The sequence below is a fragment of the Eretmochelys imbricata genome, chromosome 9 (assembly GCF_965152235.1).
Source record: "Eretmochelys imbricata isolate rEreImb1 chromosome 9, rEreImb1.hap1, whole genome shotgun sequence".
In the NCBI taxonomy this organism is placed as follows: Eukaryota; Metazoa; Chordata; order Testudines; family Cheloniidae; genus Eretmochelys; species Eretmochelys imbricata.
In genome coordinates, this window is record NC_135580.1 from 54066042 (window position 1) to 54084963 (window position 18922).

Consider the following 18922-nt stretch of genomic DNA (forward strand, 5'->3'; position numbering starts at 1 on the left):
TTTTCTGAAGGGTGATTTAAGATGGTAGAATGGAATTTTATTTTGGAGGGGTTTTCTACCATCTACCAACTTAGTTTTAGTGTTTCTCCCTGCAATACTCCACGTTTAAGGGCCTCGAGATGCAAAGGAAAGTTTCCTCTTAGCCAAATCAAATGTGTGTTCTGGACATTAGCACTTCCTTAAAGGAGGTACCATCTGCAGTTGGAAAGACTAGAATAATGAGATCTGATACTCAAGTCCATGATATGAAGATTAGTGTGTGTTTGCAACACTTGCACAGCCAAATGAAAGAGCAAGGAGAAACGTATCCACTACTCATGGAAGATGGTTTTGTCTGCTCTGAGGTATCTTACCTTTCTCAGTGCCAGAGAAGATGGAGATGATTTTGTTCCTAGGTTTTCTCTCTTCTGGTACAGACGGCAGAGGTTTCAAGCTGTGGTTGGTAGACAACTGGTCTTTGCCCCCTGAACTGAAGATAGTACTGCTCATTCGAACGGGAGGGGCTGGTGGCTTATCTTCCATTTCTCCGTTATCAGACATGGCTCTTAATGGCTAGACAAAACCCTGAAATGGAAAATAGGAAACAAGTATAAACATGACTGGCAAACGTAAGGTAACAAAAACACTAGAAACAAATGCTGGATTCCTTCCAAAATTACCAGAAAAACTTACTACAAAGGATGCACTTCCTCTTGAAGGTGTATTAGGCATGTTAACTAAGCTAACACCATCATCTAAATCTCCAAGTCTTTTCTTATCCATTTTATAATTAGGCTTGGAAGGATATTTTTATCTCTAGGTGTTGTAAATGTCAATTTCCCCGTACACAAACTGACAAATATATTTTCATCAATAATAAAAATTTACAGATAGGCAAAGAAAGGAAAATGCTGCTTGAGTACTTAGAGTTTGATTTAAGCATATTTGCTTTGTATATTTTGAAATGTGGTGTTGATCATTTGTGTTTCAACTGTTATAAAGTTTTAACCTCTTGAATCTCAACATCTACTGTTAAACAATTGTCTGACCCCCACCATAATTTCCTGCAACTGTGAAAATTTAAATCAATAATCAAAATGCTTAAAACCAAACATCAATATCTCTTGAAATTTTAAAAAATTGAATTTTGCCAAGCCTATTTATAATGCAAGCTCTTTGCGGCAGGGACAGCATTTAGATCTCACACAATGACAAACACTTAGCTAACACTAAAGTAGACATTAAATGAAAATAGTGTTCCTCCTCTCTGCCTAGAAGCACATTTGCTACTACCTACTTTTGAATGGCCTACTTTTACATATTCTGACTACCTTCTTGGTACATCAGACTGCAAGAGAAGTCCCAAAAGTAAACCATGTCAAAAAGTCAAACTAAACAGAATCACAGAAGGCAGATATAGAAAAGACCAATTACAATAATTCCAGCAGCCACCACTTATGAATGATACAAACAGAAAGACCTTTTATATGCGCCCTAGAAGCAACACCTCCAATACAAATCCCTTACAAGACACACTACCCCTATTCAATGGAAAAGGAATGACTGAAAGAAAACCTGGCCAGAAAAGCTACCATGTCCTTCCAAAATAACCATTGGTTAAATGTGACTGAACTCTACCTCAAAAGCATGCCTTCAGCTGTCTTATGGATGAGGCTGGAAGTGGCTTAATATACATCAGTAATAAATGTCATCTGAAACCAGCCAGTTCCACTACTGAAAGTCATTTTGCCTTCATTTCCCAGTTGTAAAATGGGTCTTCTCACCTCTGGGAAATGCTTCAAGATTCTTGAATGAAAGGTGCTCTCTCAGCAAAAAGTAATTGACCCAGACTGAAAAGCAGCTATGATTACTGAAGCATTTAGCATCAATACCGAAACATTGTCAATTAAGAAAATATTCAAACTTGGGAGCATGCTGAAACAATTTTTTATTGTTCTTCAGCAGGAAATTTTACGTGGTAGGATTTCCACAAGCGATAGCGATAATAGCCTTGAATGTCTACAGTGCCTTTAATTCGGCTGGATCCCAAAAGGTTTGATTGCTTGAACTGACTGTACAATGTACACATTTTATTTAAAGAAAAAAAAGCATTAATGCTTTAAGATGAAAAATCTGCAAATGAACAGTTAGAGACCCAGACAATTCAATTTTCCCAGTTCTTAAACCTTCACTCACTCTCATCCCAGAGTTACATTGCCTAAAATTTGCAAAAGTATATTCATAATTACTAAGAGGTTGCTTGAAATGGGTTTTTTTTAATAAATGAGATTTGATACTCTAGTAATTTGTTAACCTGATTTTTGTGGATAAGAATTTTTGCAAATTGTAGGAGGTAATGTTAAAATTGGGTGGGTGGTACAAACCAGACGGGATGAACACAAGATGAAGAAGAATTAAAGGCAGCGAGCAACAGGAAGGATCCCTGAACTGTTAATTGCCCGAGAATTTAGCATTTTGTTTTTTAAGAAATGTTTGACCGTTAAAGTAAATAGGAGCTGCTCAAATGACAAGACAGAGCTTCTTGTCTCTTGCAAGACAAAGAGAAACCAATGCTCTTAGCTTCTTGATTATTCAAGTAATTGAGACAATTGAGCTAGAACACAGGCACAATGTTGAGGGCTACTAGTGCTTGGCTGCTACTGGGATTCTTATTAAAAAAAGTGGTGGTGTCCTTATGTTCAAATGCCTCCATTAATACTAAAATGGAGAAAGGCCAAGGAAAGCCAGCACCTAGGTGAGAAGTTCCACATTTGGGAAAACCTACACAGGATTCCCCCCCTCCATAATAGCCTGCTGATTTTTACAGTCCATACTCATAATGAAATATGGAGCAAACTAATAGAAAACATACACTGTGAATTAAAGTGCTTACTAAATTGCATTTTGGTGATAACTGAGAAGCAAATGGCTCCCTCATTATTCCTGCAACTCTCTCTGTCTTCACTAAGAAAACCATGCCAAGCACCTCTCTTCTCCCTCCCAAAAACTGTGTGAAAAACGGATGCCCCACTGGTCTTCACCCAGTTCACCAAACTGTTAGCAAACTTTACTACACTGGTGCAGAACTGGACTGATCCTAGGCACACCAGTAGAGCAACTATTTTCAATGACATTTAAAGGAGTCAGGGTAAAATGTGTACGACATCTTTTATCAACACATCTTATTTTCATATCACAGATATTATGCTGTATAGCATCTTTGTACGTTGACATGTTCTTGGCAGAGAAACTATAAACTGAATGCCATCATCTAGCCTCTCACCAATGAGTGCTGTATAGTGCCAGTTCCTAACTACTAAACAAAGCAGGCTCACTTCAAAGACCACAAGAGTGTAATGTCATATATCATGTACTCTGAAATAGAGCGTAAATTGTTGCCATAAATATCTAAGCAATATAGTTTCTCTACAAATATCTTTACAATGCCAGTTAGTACTATGCAAGGGTCCAGTACCTTAACGGTAAACTGGACAGTTGCTAGTTGTCCCTCTCTATTGAGAGATTGACGTGGGACAGCTGTCAATGCTGTGTAATATCTACCTAGAAGAATCTGTCTTCAGACACTTTTCTCTGTCGAGGTAGGAATAGATATGATTGCAGTATCTGAATACAGTGGAGATTTAGTAGTTTAGATTCAGGTGACTTTTTCAAAGCCCAAAGGTTTGCTGAGTTTATCGATGCATTCAGATTTTTGTAGCTGTACGCAGGACCCTCTGTATTTTCCAACATGTACATCCTGAGGCAACAGAATTCCAAAATTTCATTATTTCAAGGTAGGGAATCATAGAATATCAGGGTTGGAAGGGACCTCAGGAGGTCATCTAGTCCAACCCCCTGCTCAAAGCAGGACCAATCCCCAACTAAATCATCCCAGCCAGGGCTTTGTCAAGCCTGACCTTAAAAACTTTTAAGGAAGGAGATCCCACCACCTCCCTAGGTAATGCATTCCAGTGTTTCACCACCCTCCTAGTGAAAAAGTTTTTCCTAATATCCAACCTAACCCCCCCCTCCCCCCCCACTGCAACTTGAGACCATTACTCCTTGTTCTGTCATCAGCTACCACTGAGAACAGTCTAGATCCACCCTCTTTGGAACCCCCTTTCAGGTAGTTGAAAGCAGCTATAAAATCCCCCTCATTCTTCTCTTCCGCAGACTAAACAATCCCACTTCCCCCAGCCTCTCCTCATAAGTCATGTGTTCCAGTCCCCTAATCATTTTTGTTGCCCTCTGCTGGACTCTCTCTAATTTATCCATATCTTTCTTGTAGTGTGGGGCCCAAAACTGGACACAGTACTCCAGATGAGGCCTCACCAATGTCGAATAGAGGGGAACGATCACGTCAATCGATCTGCTGGCAATGCCCCTACTTATACATCCCAAAATGCCATTGGCTTTCTTGGAAACTAGGCACACTGTTGACTCATATCCAGCTTCTCGTCCACTGTAACCCCTAGGTCCTTTTCTGCAGAACTGCTGCCTAGCCATTCGGTCCCTAGTCTGTAGCGGTCATGAAGGTGTGACTCCAGGGAGCGCCCAGACCGACCCGACAGATGCTGCTATGGGGAAAAATCTTCCAGCCACTGTATTATACCAATAAAATAAAAGCCAGCAGCATCTTATTAAAGGGGAAAAGGCAAAATGCCACATTTATTGTGAATACAGAAAGAATCATAGCAAGCAGTTAGTTATAGCTATAACATTCCATTCAATCTCATATTTATTCACACACACACACACACACACAGGTTCTGCAAGGTTGTTATCATAGTTACCAGCCTTAGAGTTGCTCATGCCAAGCTACTGGCTAGTTGGCCTGGACATGAGGAGGAGCCAGGGCCTTGTCAGATGCTCATTTGATGCTCCTGGAAGTTGGTTTGCAGAATCAGACCCCAAAGTTCTCACTTTCTAGAGTCCATTTTTATAGGAATTTCTTCCTATGCCAGTCTATGGGAATTGCTTCATCATGCTGTGGCTGAATCAACCAGCAGATAGCACATTCCTGACGGCTCCGTGCTGCCAGATGTTATCTTGTTCTTTGGTTCTCCCATTCTTGTGGCTGTTGGGTGGATTCCAGTCTGCCCTCCGGGGGGTCCTCTGGTTATTTCCACTCGATGCCTTCTTCAGCTGATGGACACTGGATTCTTAGGCTGGCACCTCCCTGATCATTCAGTTATTATCCGCACCAAACATCCATCCACATAAATCCTCTATCTCTATTTTAATCACAATTGTTAAAGCGAGATGAATACAACAAAAGGGTGGGGAGTCTCTGGGTGCTGTTTCTGTTAGAGTATTGCTTTGAGTGTCTCTCTGTGTGAGTAGTTGTTGTTACAAAGAATTGCTTTGAAAACAGACTGTCTTAGAATGTACTAACACAATTAGCAGCTTGCAAGTTCCACACAGAGAGGGAGAGAAACAGCACCAAAAACCAAGAGACCTCTTAATTAGTAATACCCTGGAATTTAAACTGTGGGGAATCCAACTCATTTGTGATTTTAATACAGAACTTCTTTAATATGATCCAACAACCGTGCATGTGCGTGCACACACACCTGACTGGAATGGACATGAACAACACTTCTTGAAAAACAACAGTTACGAGGAGTGAGTAACCGTTTTTTCCTGACTCCAAATATAGCTATTAGACCGACCCTGAGCAATTTGGCAAGACCCACCACACAGATACCTGGGAAGTAATTCTCTGTAGTAAGTCAGAGCCCTCACCCTCTAGTGTCCCATCTCCCGCCGTTGCTGCTTTACATTAATTTTTCAAGTGTGAAAACAGCAGTATTGAAAGAAAATCTGAACGAGCAATGGCAGGTAGTACAACTCCTTTACAAAAAGGAGAGTTTGGCCTTCCTTTCTGTACCAGACAGAATATTTGAAGAAAAACCTTGAAGTAAATTACCCTCAAAGCATGTACTGAGGAGCCTAGCTAAGGAGAAGTTACTGGCATATCTGAAGCTTCTATTGTTCACTGCCGTCTGTCAATCACAGAGCTTATCCTTCTGTGCATCTCCAGCCCTGGAACAGAGAGGGAAGCCTGAGTTGCTGAGATCCTTGCCTCTCCAGCAGCTGTATTTGTTCCTGAGAAGGGTTTTCAAGAAAAAGTCCCTTTTTCAGGAGAACTGAAACAGAAATGTTTGCCTTCCTGGCTGCTTGCCTGCATGGTTCTTGTCAGTTTCATTCCCAGGCAGAGCCTGGCCACTCAGAGCCTCGCTTGGAGGATGACAGAGGGACACAGGAGGTAGAGGATCGGGGCCTTGGCCTTCCAGGAAAGCTTTTTTTTGGTCAGTTTCACTGGGGGAAAGTGAAATTGACAAGTGTCTTTCTGGCAGGGATCTGCCATTTCAATTTTTCCAGCAGAAATTTGAATTTCTTGGCACAACTAACATTTCCCACAGAAACTTTTGGTTCTCCAAAAGAGGCATTTTTGTCAGAAAATCATTCAAATGAAAAGTGTTCAACTAGCTCTGTTTGGCATGTCTTCAATCACACATAATTATTGACAATATTTGAAAACAATGAGGCCTATGCAAATTGACGTCTCATTTTTATTCTAACAACATTCCATATAGACATCTGTCAAGTGGTGGTAAATTGGTTTTAAATAGGGATTTAAAATAAAATCTGTTTTCTGCGAAATGGGTGTCCTCGAATCAATAGCACTAGGGTTGTGACTCCATGTATCCTCACCACCACAGATATGCACATTTTTATCCAAGTTCCATAGAGAACAGGCCCCTTGAATTTCACCTATGTCATTTATTCCCGGCACATAAGATCTGGCACTATCAAGAGGCCTACATACAGTTTTTTCTCCTGCTCTGCACTGTCCCTTTAATAGGGATTCATGCTGTTCAAAGACCTTCCATTTTGCTAGAACCAGTAGCTCCCACAAAATCTTTGTGTACACTCATCATCTCTGAAGTACTTAGAGAAGGGGAAAGTGATCAGGAACAGTCGGCATGGATTCACCAAGGGCAAGTCATGCCTGACTAATCTAATTGTCTTCTATGACGAGATAACTAGCTCTGTGGATGAGGGGAAGGCAGTGGACATGTTGTTCCTTGACTTTAGCAAAGCTTTTGACATGGTCTCCCACAGTATTCTTACCAGCAAGTTAAAGTAGTATGGGCTGGAGGAATGGACTATAAGGTGGATAGAAAGTTGGCGAGATTGTCGGACTCAATGGGTAGTGATCAATGGCTCGATGTGTAGTTGGCAGCTGGTATCAAGTGGAGTGCCCCAAGGGTCGGTCCTGGGGCCGGTTTTCATAGATTCATAGATATTTAGGTCAGAAGGGACCATTATGATCATCTAGTCTGACCTCCTGCACAACGCAGGCCACAGAATTTCACCCACCACTCCTACAAAAAAAAACCTCACACCTATATCTGTGCTATTGAAGTCCTCAAATTGTAGTTTAAAGACCTCAAGGAGCAGAGAATCCTCCAGCAAGTGACCCGTGCCCCATGCTACAGAGGAAGGCGAAAAACCTCCAGGGCCTCTTCCAATCTGCCCTGGAGGAAAATTCCTTCCCGACCCCAAATATGGCGATCAGCTAAACCCTGAGCATATGGGCAAGATTCATCAGCCAGATACTACAGAAAATTCTTTCCCAGGTAACTTGGATCTTACCCCATCTAAAACCCATCACAGGCCATTGGGCCTATTTACCATGAATATTTAATTACCAAAACCATGTTATCCCATCATACCATCTCCTCCATAAACTTATCGAGTTTAATCTTAAAGCAAGATAGATCTTTTGCCCCCACTACTTCCCTCGGAAGGCTATTCCAAAACTTCACTCCTCTGATGGTTAGAAACCTTCGTCTAATTTCTAATCTAAATTTCCTAGTGGCCAGTTTATATCCATTTGTTCTTGTGTCCACATTGGTACTGAGTTTAAATAATTCCTCTCCCTCTCTGGTATTTATCCCTCTGATATATTTATAGAGAGCAATCATATCTCCCCTCAGCCTTCTTTTAGTTAGGCTAAACAAGCCAAGCTCCCTGAGTCTCCTTTCATAAGACAAGTTTTCCATTCCTCGGATCATCCTAGTAGCCCTTCTCTGTACCTGTTCCAGTTTGAATTCATCCTTCTTAAACATGGGAGACCAGAACTGCACACAGTACTCCAGGTGAGGTCTCACCAGTGCCTTATATAACGGTACTAAAACCTCCTTATCCCTACTGGAAATACCTCTCCTGATGCATCCCAAGACGACATTAGCTTTTTTCACAGCCATATCACATTGGCAGCTCATAGTCATCCTATGATCAACCAATACTCCAAGGTCCTTTTCCTCCTCCGTTACTTCTAGTTGATGCGTCCCTAGCTTATAACTAAAATTCTTGTTATTAATCCCTAAATGCATGACCTTACACTTCTCACTATTAAATTTCATCCTGTTCCTATTACTCCAGTTTACAAGGTCATCCAGATCCTCCTGTAGGGTATCCCTGTCCTTCTCTAAATTAGCAATACCTCCCAGCTTTGTATCATCTGCAAACTTTAGTAGCACACTCCCACTTTTTGTGCCCAGGTCAGTAATAAAAAGATTAAATAAGATTGGTCCCAAAACCGATCCCTGAGGAACTCCACTGGTAACCTCCCTCCAACTTGACAGTTCACCTTTCAGTAGGACCCGTTGTAGTCTCCCCTTTAACCAATTCCCTATCCACCTTTCAATATTCCTATTGATGCCCATCTTATCCAATTTAACTAATAATTCCCCATGTGGCACCGTATCAAACGCCTTACTAAAATCTAAGTAAATTAGATCCACTGCGTTTCCTTTATCTAAAAAATCTGTTACTTTCTCAAAGAAGGAGATCAGGTTGGTTTGGCACGATCTACCTTTTGTAAAACCATGTTGTATTTTGTCCCATTTACCATTGACTTCAATGTCCTTAACTACCTTCTCCTTCAAAATTTTTTCCAAGACCTTGCATACTACAGATGTCAAACTAACAGGCCTATAATTACTTGGATCACTTTTTTTCCCTTTCTTAAAAATAGGAACTATGTTAGCAATCCTCCAATCATACGGTACAACCCCTGAGTTTACAGATTCATTAAAAATTCTTGCTAATGGGCTTGCAATTTCTTGTGCCAATTCTTTTAATATTCTTGGATGAAGATTATCTGGGCCCCCCGATTTAGTCCCATTAAGCTGTTTGAGTTTCGCTTCTACCTCAGATATGGTGATGTCTACCTCCATATCCTCATTCCCATTTATCATGCTACCATTGTCCCTAAGATCCTCTTTAGTCTTATTAAAGACTGAGGCAAAGTATTTGTTTAGATATTGGGCCATGCCTAGATTATCCTTGACCTCCACTCCATCCTCAGTTTTTAGCGGTCCCACTTCTTCTTTCTTTGTTTTCTTCCTATTTATATGACTATAGAACCTTTTACTATTGGTTTTAATTCCCTTTGCAAGGTCCAACTCTACTTGACTTTTAGCCTGTCTCACTTTATCCCTACATATTCTGACCTCAATAAGGTAGCTTGCCTTACTGATCCCTCCCTTCTTCCACTCCCTATATGCTTTCTGCTTTTTCTTAATTACCTCTCTAAGATGCTTGCTCATCCAGCTTGGTCTACAACTCCTGCCTATGAATTTTTTCCCCTTTCTTGGGATGCAGGCTTCCGATAGCTTCTGCAGCTTTAATTTAAAATAATCCCAGGCCTCCTCTACCTTTAAACCCATAAATTCTTCAGTCCAATCCACTTCCCTAACTAATTTCCTTAATTTTTGAAAGTCAGCCCTTTTGAAATCAAAAACCTTAGTTGCAGATTTATTTTTGTTAATCCTTCCATTCAGTTTGAACTGAATTATCTCATGATCACTTGAGCCAAGATTATCCCCTACAACCATTTCCTCTATGAGGTCCTCACTACTCACCAAGACCAAATCTAAAATAGCATCCCCTCTAGTCGGTTCAGCAACTACTTGCTGAAGGAATCCATCAGCTATCGCATCTAGGAAAATCTGAGCCCTATTATTATTACTAGCACTCGTCCTCCAGTCTATATCTGGGAAGTTAAAGTCTCCCATGATCACACAGTTTCCATTAGTATTTACTTTATTAAAAACATTAAAAAGGGCTCTATCCATATCCAAATTAGATCCCGGCGGTCTATAGCACACCCCAAGCACTATCCCAGGGGAGGCTCTAATAGTTTTCTTCCCCAATTTAATTTTTGCCCAGACAGACTCAGTCATATCCATTTCATCGCTTCTTATTTCTTTACATTCTATCTCATCATTGATATACAGTGCTACTCCACCACCTTTACCTTTATTTCGGTCTTTCCTAAACAGCACATACCCTTCAATACCTGTAGCCCAGTCATGACTACTATTCCACCAGGTCTCTGTTATACCTATAATATCTGGTTTCACTTCCTGCACCAGTAACTCTAGTTCCTCCATTTTGTTACCTAGGCTCCTTGCATTAGTGTACAAACATCTTAATTTTTGCTGTTTAGCCTCACTCACATTCTGTACCCTATTAGGCACGGTTATTTTACTACCAGTATAACCTATTAGACTTGTATCTACACTGCCCTTCCTCCTACCTACAGCTGTATCCACTCTTACTTCATTTTCTTTCCACTCTATGCTTAATTCTGGCATGGAGATTACCTGGACATCTCACAACCATCTCCCCCAAATTCCTAGTTTAAAGCTCTCTTAATCAGTTGTGCCAGCCTCCATCCTAGAAGTCTATTTCCTTCCCTACTCAGATGAAGTCCATCCCGAGAGAACTGTCCTCTATCCATGAATGCCTCCCAATGGCCATACATCCCAAAGCCCTCCTTATAGCACCACTGCCTAAGCCATCTATTGATAGTCATAATCTTGTCACACCTTTGTTGCCCTTCTCTAGGAACAGGCAGAATCCCACTAAAGATCACCTGAGCCTCAATTTCCTTAAGCGTTTTGTTCAATGTCTTCATAAATGATCTGGAGGATGGTGTGGATTGCACCCTCAGCAAGTTTGCAGATGACACTAAACTGGGAGGAGAGGTAGATACGCTGGAGGGATACAGAGAGTCCTAGACAAATTAGAGGATTGGGCCAAAAGAAATCTGATGAGGTTCAACAAGGACAAGTGCAGAGTCCTGCACTTAGGATGGAAGAAGTGATACGGGACCATACACGGTAGAAAGGGGACAGTCGGGAGGAAAAGGTAAGGCAGGGTAGATCCAGTCTCTTATCTGGTGCGCCATCCTCAACAGCACCTTCAAAAGGCCGGTTTAGGGTCAGAGGGCGGCTTCTGCTGGCCAGAGCCCTGGCCTGAGGATGGGTGTTGCCTCCTCCTTCCACTCCTGTTCCTCCTCCGAGAATCGTCCTCTCGATTCTGTTGATGGAATCTCAGAGGATGTTGTGGTCTGAAGTGTCTTCGCTGTGTGGCAGGAGTGTGCAGGTCCAACGACTTGAGAGTGGCTTGTGAGTCTTTCAGGTTGTGTAGCCTCTTGTCTGTCTTTTCAGAAAAAAAAAGTCATCCTCAAATGGGAGGTCCTAAATAGTCTGCTGGAACTTGGAAGGAAGCCCTGAGACTTGGAGCCAGGCGCCCCTCCTCTTGGCTACTCACATAAAAAACTTACTTTACACTGTATACTCCTGGGGGAATTCTGCGCCACTGTGCAATGCAGAAGCAGAAATTAACGTTGCGCAGACTGAATTTCCTCCCCCGCCCCCAAAATGGGCTGCAGTGCTGCTAGCGGCCACTAGAGGTCACTGGACTCAGCAGATCCCAGCTTGCACATGGAAGACACTGCTGGAGGGGGGAGCTAGAGAGTTCCTGGCAGCTGAAGTTCCCAGCATACCCTGAAGGAAGGAGAGGGCAACGTGCAGGAAACTGTGCAAACCTAGGACCAAGCATCAGGTTGTTTCTCCCTCTGAATCCCTGGGCTTGTGGGGGGGAGGGAGTGGGGGCGAATGGGTGTCTGGGCAAGAGGGGCCCCCACAGCTGGGCTATTGCAGGGGGCCTGCAGTTGGACTGTGGGGAGGAGAGGGTTCGGGTGTATTGGCTGAAGGGTGGGGGGACGGACAGAGAAATAGTAACTGGGTCTCATGGAGGTTTCTTGAGCTCTCTACTCCCTGGGAAATTTGTGACTCTGTCTGTATTATTACATATACATACATATATACATATATATACACACACATACACATACATACATATATGTATATTTGCTAACAAGTATTTTGAAATAAGTTACCAAAATAACTGAAACTGGCATGATTATGTAGTGTTATTTTGAAAAATAACATTTGCAGATTCTAAAAATATTGTGCGCAGAATTTTAAAATTTTTAGCGCAGAATGCCCCCAGGAGTAACTGTACTAAAATATTTAGCCTAGAACTACTTGTTTCTTTTTTTTTGGCAGGGAGGGGGAGAGATGGGGACTAAAGCAATCAGGGTTAGGGGAATAGAGCACTGGGAAATCCTCAAGACCATCCATTCGATAAGAAAAAAAGGCACTTTAAAAATGACAGAACAGCAGCTGTGCAAATTCCTTAGATCTCCTCTTCTGAAGCCCAGCTGATAAGCTGTTAGTTTTGTTTTTTTCCAGAGTACTTGAAAACACCCAAGACTTTGTCCGAATGAGGGATGTGCAGCATTTCAGGAAGAAAATGATCCCAAGCAACATGGTGGGGAGCAGCAGGGAGAGCAGAGCTGCAGGCCAATGTGACAAAAGCAGAACAGAATGGCAGAGTGAACAGTGCATTAGTGTTAAATTAGCCACCCAGGTTTAGCCACTTGCGATTATAGCTCAAGTTTTATGAACATGACTTTTTTCACAAGGAATGTTTAATTTTTATTAAATCAATTTTTATCAAAACCTTTTAAAGTCACAAAAAATGTTTAAACAAATATGGGTCCATTTCAAACCCTGCAAAATGGAAACAATTTTGAGTTTGTGATTTTTAAAAAAAAATTTCCACTCACAACACAGCTCATTTTATGATATGTGTAAAAGTGATTTTTATTTTTATTAATGGTTAACATTCATGCTGAAAATCAGGTTTACACTGAAGGGGGTGGGGTGTGAACTCTCCTTCCCTATTCAGCCTGAAGGGAAACAGTTTGCACAGAGGCAGGAAGTGCTTTCGAAACCACTGCAGAGAGGCTGGCACTCTGTACAAAGGCTGGAGCAAAAACTGTAGAGTGCATGCAAGATCTGCAGTCTGCCGCTAGCTCTTCTTCACCCACACCTCTTGCCACTACAGAAGGGAAAAGGTGTCTCACTTGGCATAGCTGTTCTTGCATCACCACAGCTGGCTTGCTGAATCATAGCTTTATGGGTATGATTGCAAGAAGCATGAAACAATTACAATTCTGACATTTACGAGTAGTTCTTGAGTACTGGCAAAACAGGAGCCTAATTCACATTTCTGTGCGACTTTTACCCAGATGGCTTGAAGATACTTCAGTAAGGCACATGAGATTCATATTAATTAGACTTTTTCCCTAACTTCCTGAAATCTCAGACAAGTGGGCATGTTAGGTCTGGTGAAGAGATGACTGCGGAAAACGGCGCAGGCTGCAGGGATGTGCTGGCTGCTGCTTTCTGTGGCTCCCATTGACCAGGAACAGCGAACTGCGGCCACTGGGAGCTGCAGGGGGCCATGCCTGCGGACGGTCAACATAAACAAAAAGTCTTGCGGCCCTCCAGCAGATTACCCTGATGGGCCGCGTGCCGAAGGTTGCCGACCCTTGTTATAGTCAATTATTGTACTAGACTTTTTTTCTCTGTGGGAGGAAGAGGGTTTGAGAACCTGTTGCGTAACCCAGTTCACTCAATAGATAAATAGAAGATGTGTCGAATATAAAAGTAATAAAGATGAAAAGCCTGAGAAGAATTCTGCAGCATTCTCAGGAGTGTACTACTGATATCAAAGATTATATCAAATAGTGTACTGGTATAGCAAGCTTGTCTGAACACACTCACCTTGATATAGTCCTCTTTTTCATGAGTGTAAAGTGGGTGGTTTCCTGGGAAACTTGTTAGGCATAGCCCTTAATTGTGTTGGCCCTGAATTCTTTTGAGACTGGCTTTGGTTTGCATTGGTTTCTGAGCTCACATGCCATCCTTTTATGGTTTCCACCTTTGCAAGTGGGTGGGTCATCATGTTTGTTACTGAGGTGGTTCCTGGGATACAGAACTCCCTCCACACTAGAAACCTCATTTGGTTCCTCTCCACTTTGAAAAGGCAGTTTTTAAAGCTATTTTCAGAATAACTTAGTATCCCTATATTTATCTCATTCCCCTGAAATCCATTTCTCTCCTTTATTAAACTGGAAATCTGACACTTGTTTTGGAGTGCTTGTACTTCAGCAGGATTTATGTTTTAAATATACTGCACTGTGTTTTATCCTGTTGTATAGCATCCAAGGATTTGGGCAGAGGTAGAGAGGGGAAGAAGCTATATACGTATAATAATTTCAGAGAATAAGTATTGAAATATTAAAGCTTTCACATTATAAGCCAAAAATTGTTAAAAACCCAAGGAGGGTTTTTATTTTTATAGTGTTTCAACAGTTCTATTAAACGAATGTCTAAATCAGGGGTCTCAAAGTCCAGGCCCGCAGGTGATCTGCAGCCTGAGAACCTCCCCACTGCGGCCCAGAGGAGACACGCATGCAGACACACTGCCGGCAATGTCTACTGCAGGTGCTGCCCTCCACAGCTCTCATTGGCTGGGGGAGAGGGACAGAGATACCATCAGTAGTCACCTGGCAAAGTCAGCCATGGAGGCAGCATCACTTTTGCCCCACAATGAAAACAAACAAGTCAAAATACCGAACACAACTATCTGATGCACACCTTGCTGCAATCCTGAAGGTTTCAACTGCTCAGTCACTGAGACCAAACATCAACAAACTGACAGAACTGAAGCATTGCCAGGTGTCTGGCAAACACTAAAAACTCTCTGGCAGGTGAAGAATTGTATAAAGTTGTATGACAGTTTTATTATTTATAAGAAATTCAAAATAAAAACTACAATATAAATGTTTTCTTTTCTGAACACCATCTTCAGTGATATTATTGGCCTGCTGGGAGGATTTGAGGACTGGCACTGGTCCTAAGGTAAATTGAGTTTGAGACCCCTAGTCTAAATGATTAGAAAGAAGGACTGGAGGAAATGTCTTATAAGGACTGCTGTGTAGTAAACTGATTTAACACCGAGTGAGAATCAGAATGCAGTTCATGTTATAGCAACACTTGTTCAAGTTCTGGTGAGAACTATTCTCAGTGCTCCAATCCAAGTCTTCAGTGATTCTGATTGACAATTCCTTCATACCCCTTTGTTTATTGCTTTTTGAGAAACAATCTTCTCAAAAAAAAGTTTCCTGAATGGGATAAGGTCTGATTTTTTTTGTTTGTTTATTCTGGAAGGGAAAGGAAAAAATGTAAAGTTGGTGGCAGACCTTCGGTAAGCAGGTATAGATGCTGTGTGATAAATGCTTCCAATCTTCATTCTGGGGCCACTGGTATTATGAAAGATCTTCATAGACCAAACAGTTTTTCAGTACAAAACGAAGTGCAGAGTATGTATATGCACATATATTTTTTAAAGGCTTCCACTGAGCAATAAGTTTCCCTTGAATAGTTCACTTACTACCGATCATAGCTCACTTCCTCTCTGGGATTAGCTCAAAGCAGTTTTCGGACAAGTTTTTATTTCAGCCTGTTACACCTAGCCACAGCTCACTTCCTGCCCCATCACTAGCAAGCATGTTAGTACAGTAGCTAATCAATTTAAAATGACTTACTCACTCTAGAGAAATTCTAATCTGGTTTCAGATGAACCAATAAATTCAGATTGCTTCATACCAAAAGCGACACACAAAAAGGAACTATTAAAAGCTGAACAGGTTGGTTTCATAAGATTCCTTCAGCTTGATCTGTAGGGGTCCAAAAACTATACTAAGAGTCCAAATTCAAGTATTTTCAAGCTATTTCTACCTTTTAACTCATCAGAAAATTTATTAAAAAAATACTAGTTGCACACATAGAATTGCATGTATCCAGACTTGGGAAATCTGCCGTTGAACTTGCCAAACTGCCAAAATGGAGCCTGTGAAAAGCAAAAACGAGAATAATCTTGACAACAGTCGGTAGGAGTCAAAATGGTAATCCACTCCTGTCAGGGTTCCTTCCCCACTCTGAACTCTAGGGTACAGATGGGGGGACCCACATGAAAGACCCCCTAAGCTTATTCTTACCAGCTTAGGTTAAAAACTTCCCCAAGGTACAAACTTTGCCTTGTCCTTGAACAGCATGCTGCCACTACCAAGCATTTTAAACAAAGAACAGGGAAAGAGACCCACTTGGAGACGTCTTCCCCTCAAAATATCCCCCTAAGCTCTACACACCCCCTTTCCTGGGGACGCTTGAGAATAAAATCCTCACCAACTGGTTACAAAATCATCAAAGAGCCAAACCCCTGGATCTTGGAACAATGGAAAAATCAGTCAGGTTCTTAAAAGAAGAATTCTTTTTTAATTTTTAATTTTTTAATTTTAATTTTGATTCTTATTTAAAAAAAAGAAAGGTAAAAATAATCTCTGTAAAATCAGGATGGAAAATACCTTACAGGGTATTCAGATTCAAAACACAGAGGATCCCCCTCTTGGCAAAACCTTAAAGTTACAGAAAACAGGAATAAACCTCCCTCTTAACACAGGGAAAATTCATATAAAACAAAAGATAAACTAATCCGCCTTGCCTGGTTTACCTATACTGGTTGCAATATTGGAGACTTGGATGAGTTGGAGAAGATAGATTTCTGTCTGGCCTCTCTCAGTCCCAAGAGAGAACAACCATGTAAACAAAAAGAAAAGGAGTACTTGTGGCACCTTAGAGTCTAACCAATTTATTTGAGCATAAGCTTTTGTGAGCTACAGCTCACTTCATCGGATGAATGCATTTAGCTCACGAAAACTTATGCTCAAATAAATTGGTTAGTCTCTAAGCTGCCGCAAGTACTCCTTTTCTTTTTACGAATACAGACTAACATGGCTGCTACTCTGAAACGATGTAAACAAAGAGCACAAACAAAAGCCTCCCCCGCCCGAAGATTTGAAAGTATCTTGTTCCCTTATTGGTCCTTTGGGTCAGGTGCCAGCCAGGTTAGCTGAGCTTCTTAACCCTTTACAGGCAACAGGATGTTGCCTCTGGCCAGGAGGGATTTTATAGCACTATATACAGAAAGGTGGTTACCCTTCCCTTTATATTTATGACAACTCCACTTAGTCATAATAAAACACTTATTTAGCTTCTATATACTAATATACTGAAGTCAAATACCTCTGACCTTGTAAGGCAGACAGCAATCTTAATAGGGTTCATTGCCACAAGTCTTACCAGATTTAGATAGTCTCAGAAAAACTAATGTACATGCCCAATGCCAGACTACATAGCTATAGGAGATAAAAGATGGAAGTTTAAAAAACACGGATATTCACTGGGGGAATGGAACAAACCCTACTCTAATCCCCTCCAACCAAGTGAAGAACTTTAAGACTTCATCAATTTATTTGGTTTGACTAAAAGTTGTTAGAGGGCCAGAAAAAGACTAGATTCAAAAGTTTACGAAACAGTGTTCGGATAAAAGCTCAGAGGAAGTCTAACAACTTCACAACTCATACAAGGGAAATAACTTATTAAATTTACTCACAGGAGAGGCCTCCTGGCTGATGAAGCAGAGAACTCACTTGAGCGGTTCCTGCCACATTCCCAAAGCACACACACCACTTCATGCCTGGAAATGTTTAAAACAGAGGCAGTCTCTCCCTCACGTGTCTGTCCCCAGGCTAGGCGCTTTGACAAATCTTAATCTACAAGGGATACAGGAGAAGTTCAGAGTACTACCTTGCAAAATAATAGCTTAGCAAGCCAAATGGTGTACACAATAGCAATCCAGGCAAATTCTTTTCATTCTATCCTTTTTCAGGCTCCCACTCCTCCCTATCTTTTTTGCTAGCACACTCAAAAGTAGAGGAGCAAACCTAGGGCAAACAAACAGCTGGAATTTAGTTATCAACTGGACATGGCAAGAAAAAATAAGGTAGTGTCAGAATACTGCATAAAAGCAAATCAGAAAGGTAGCTTCAACATGAATCATGGAGAAAGGATGGGTCTCTCCAAAACTGACTAGTCATATGCTCTACAGTAGACTTAACTACAGAAGAAATATATTCTCATAATGGGGCGTTTTAAAAGTGTTGCAAAGGTTTTGGTACCTCCTTCTAAATAAGGTAGAACGTACTCCAAAGCCATAGACAAGAAACACCCAGAAATAAAATATTTCCCCCTTAGGCCATTTTTGTATAAAGATGCAAATCTTACATTATGCTAAAAAGCTGTCATCTTAGGTCAAGGGCACTTCAAGTGACATGCAGAGTTCTACTAAGTGACCCACGGCTGACATAAGCCACTCTCTTTCATATTGAGATGGCCCACAACCTACGTATTGCAAATAGCACTGCTGTTCAGTAATCTTCACCCTTATTGCTGACACAGCAAGGCATGATTTTTGTGTAATGATTAACAAGCAAAGATAAACTGCTCTTAAAGCTCCTAGTAGGTTGCCACAGTGGCCCTCACTTTCATAAAATCTACACATCCAGCTATAACAAAAAGCCAAATAATGGTGTGAACAGCTTCTTCAAAAAACCCAAACGGCTACAGACTCAAATCTAGAGAAAAATCACTTCCTACTATGCTACTCTCAATCACTGACAGATCTTTCATTAGAAAAGATATGCTCTGTGACTATCTTGCTTTTCACTATTAAAGATGGCATATGCAAAAGCCTCAATACCCAACCATAAACCTTCTGTTTTCTTCCATGACTAAACTAAACCAAATACCAATAACTAATTATA

General features: G+C 41.2%; 1 protein-coding gene across 2 annotated transcripts in view; it reads right to left on the minus strand.

Annotated features, from left to right (window-relative positions):
* Positions 1–18922, minus strand: part of PAK2 (p21 (RAC1) activated kinase 2) — a 77556-nt gene that overhangs the window by 33488 nt on the left and 25146 nt on the right. For both annotated transcript variants that reach the window (XM_077826284.1, XM_077826283.1), the window contains one exon: positions 354–564. In XM_077826284.1, the coding sequence (XP_077682410.1) occupies positions 354–540 (187 nt within the window). In that variant the 5' untranslated portion in view covers positions 541–564. The remainder of the gene's footprint in view (positions 1–353; positions 565–18922) is intronic.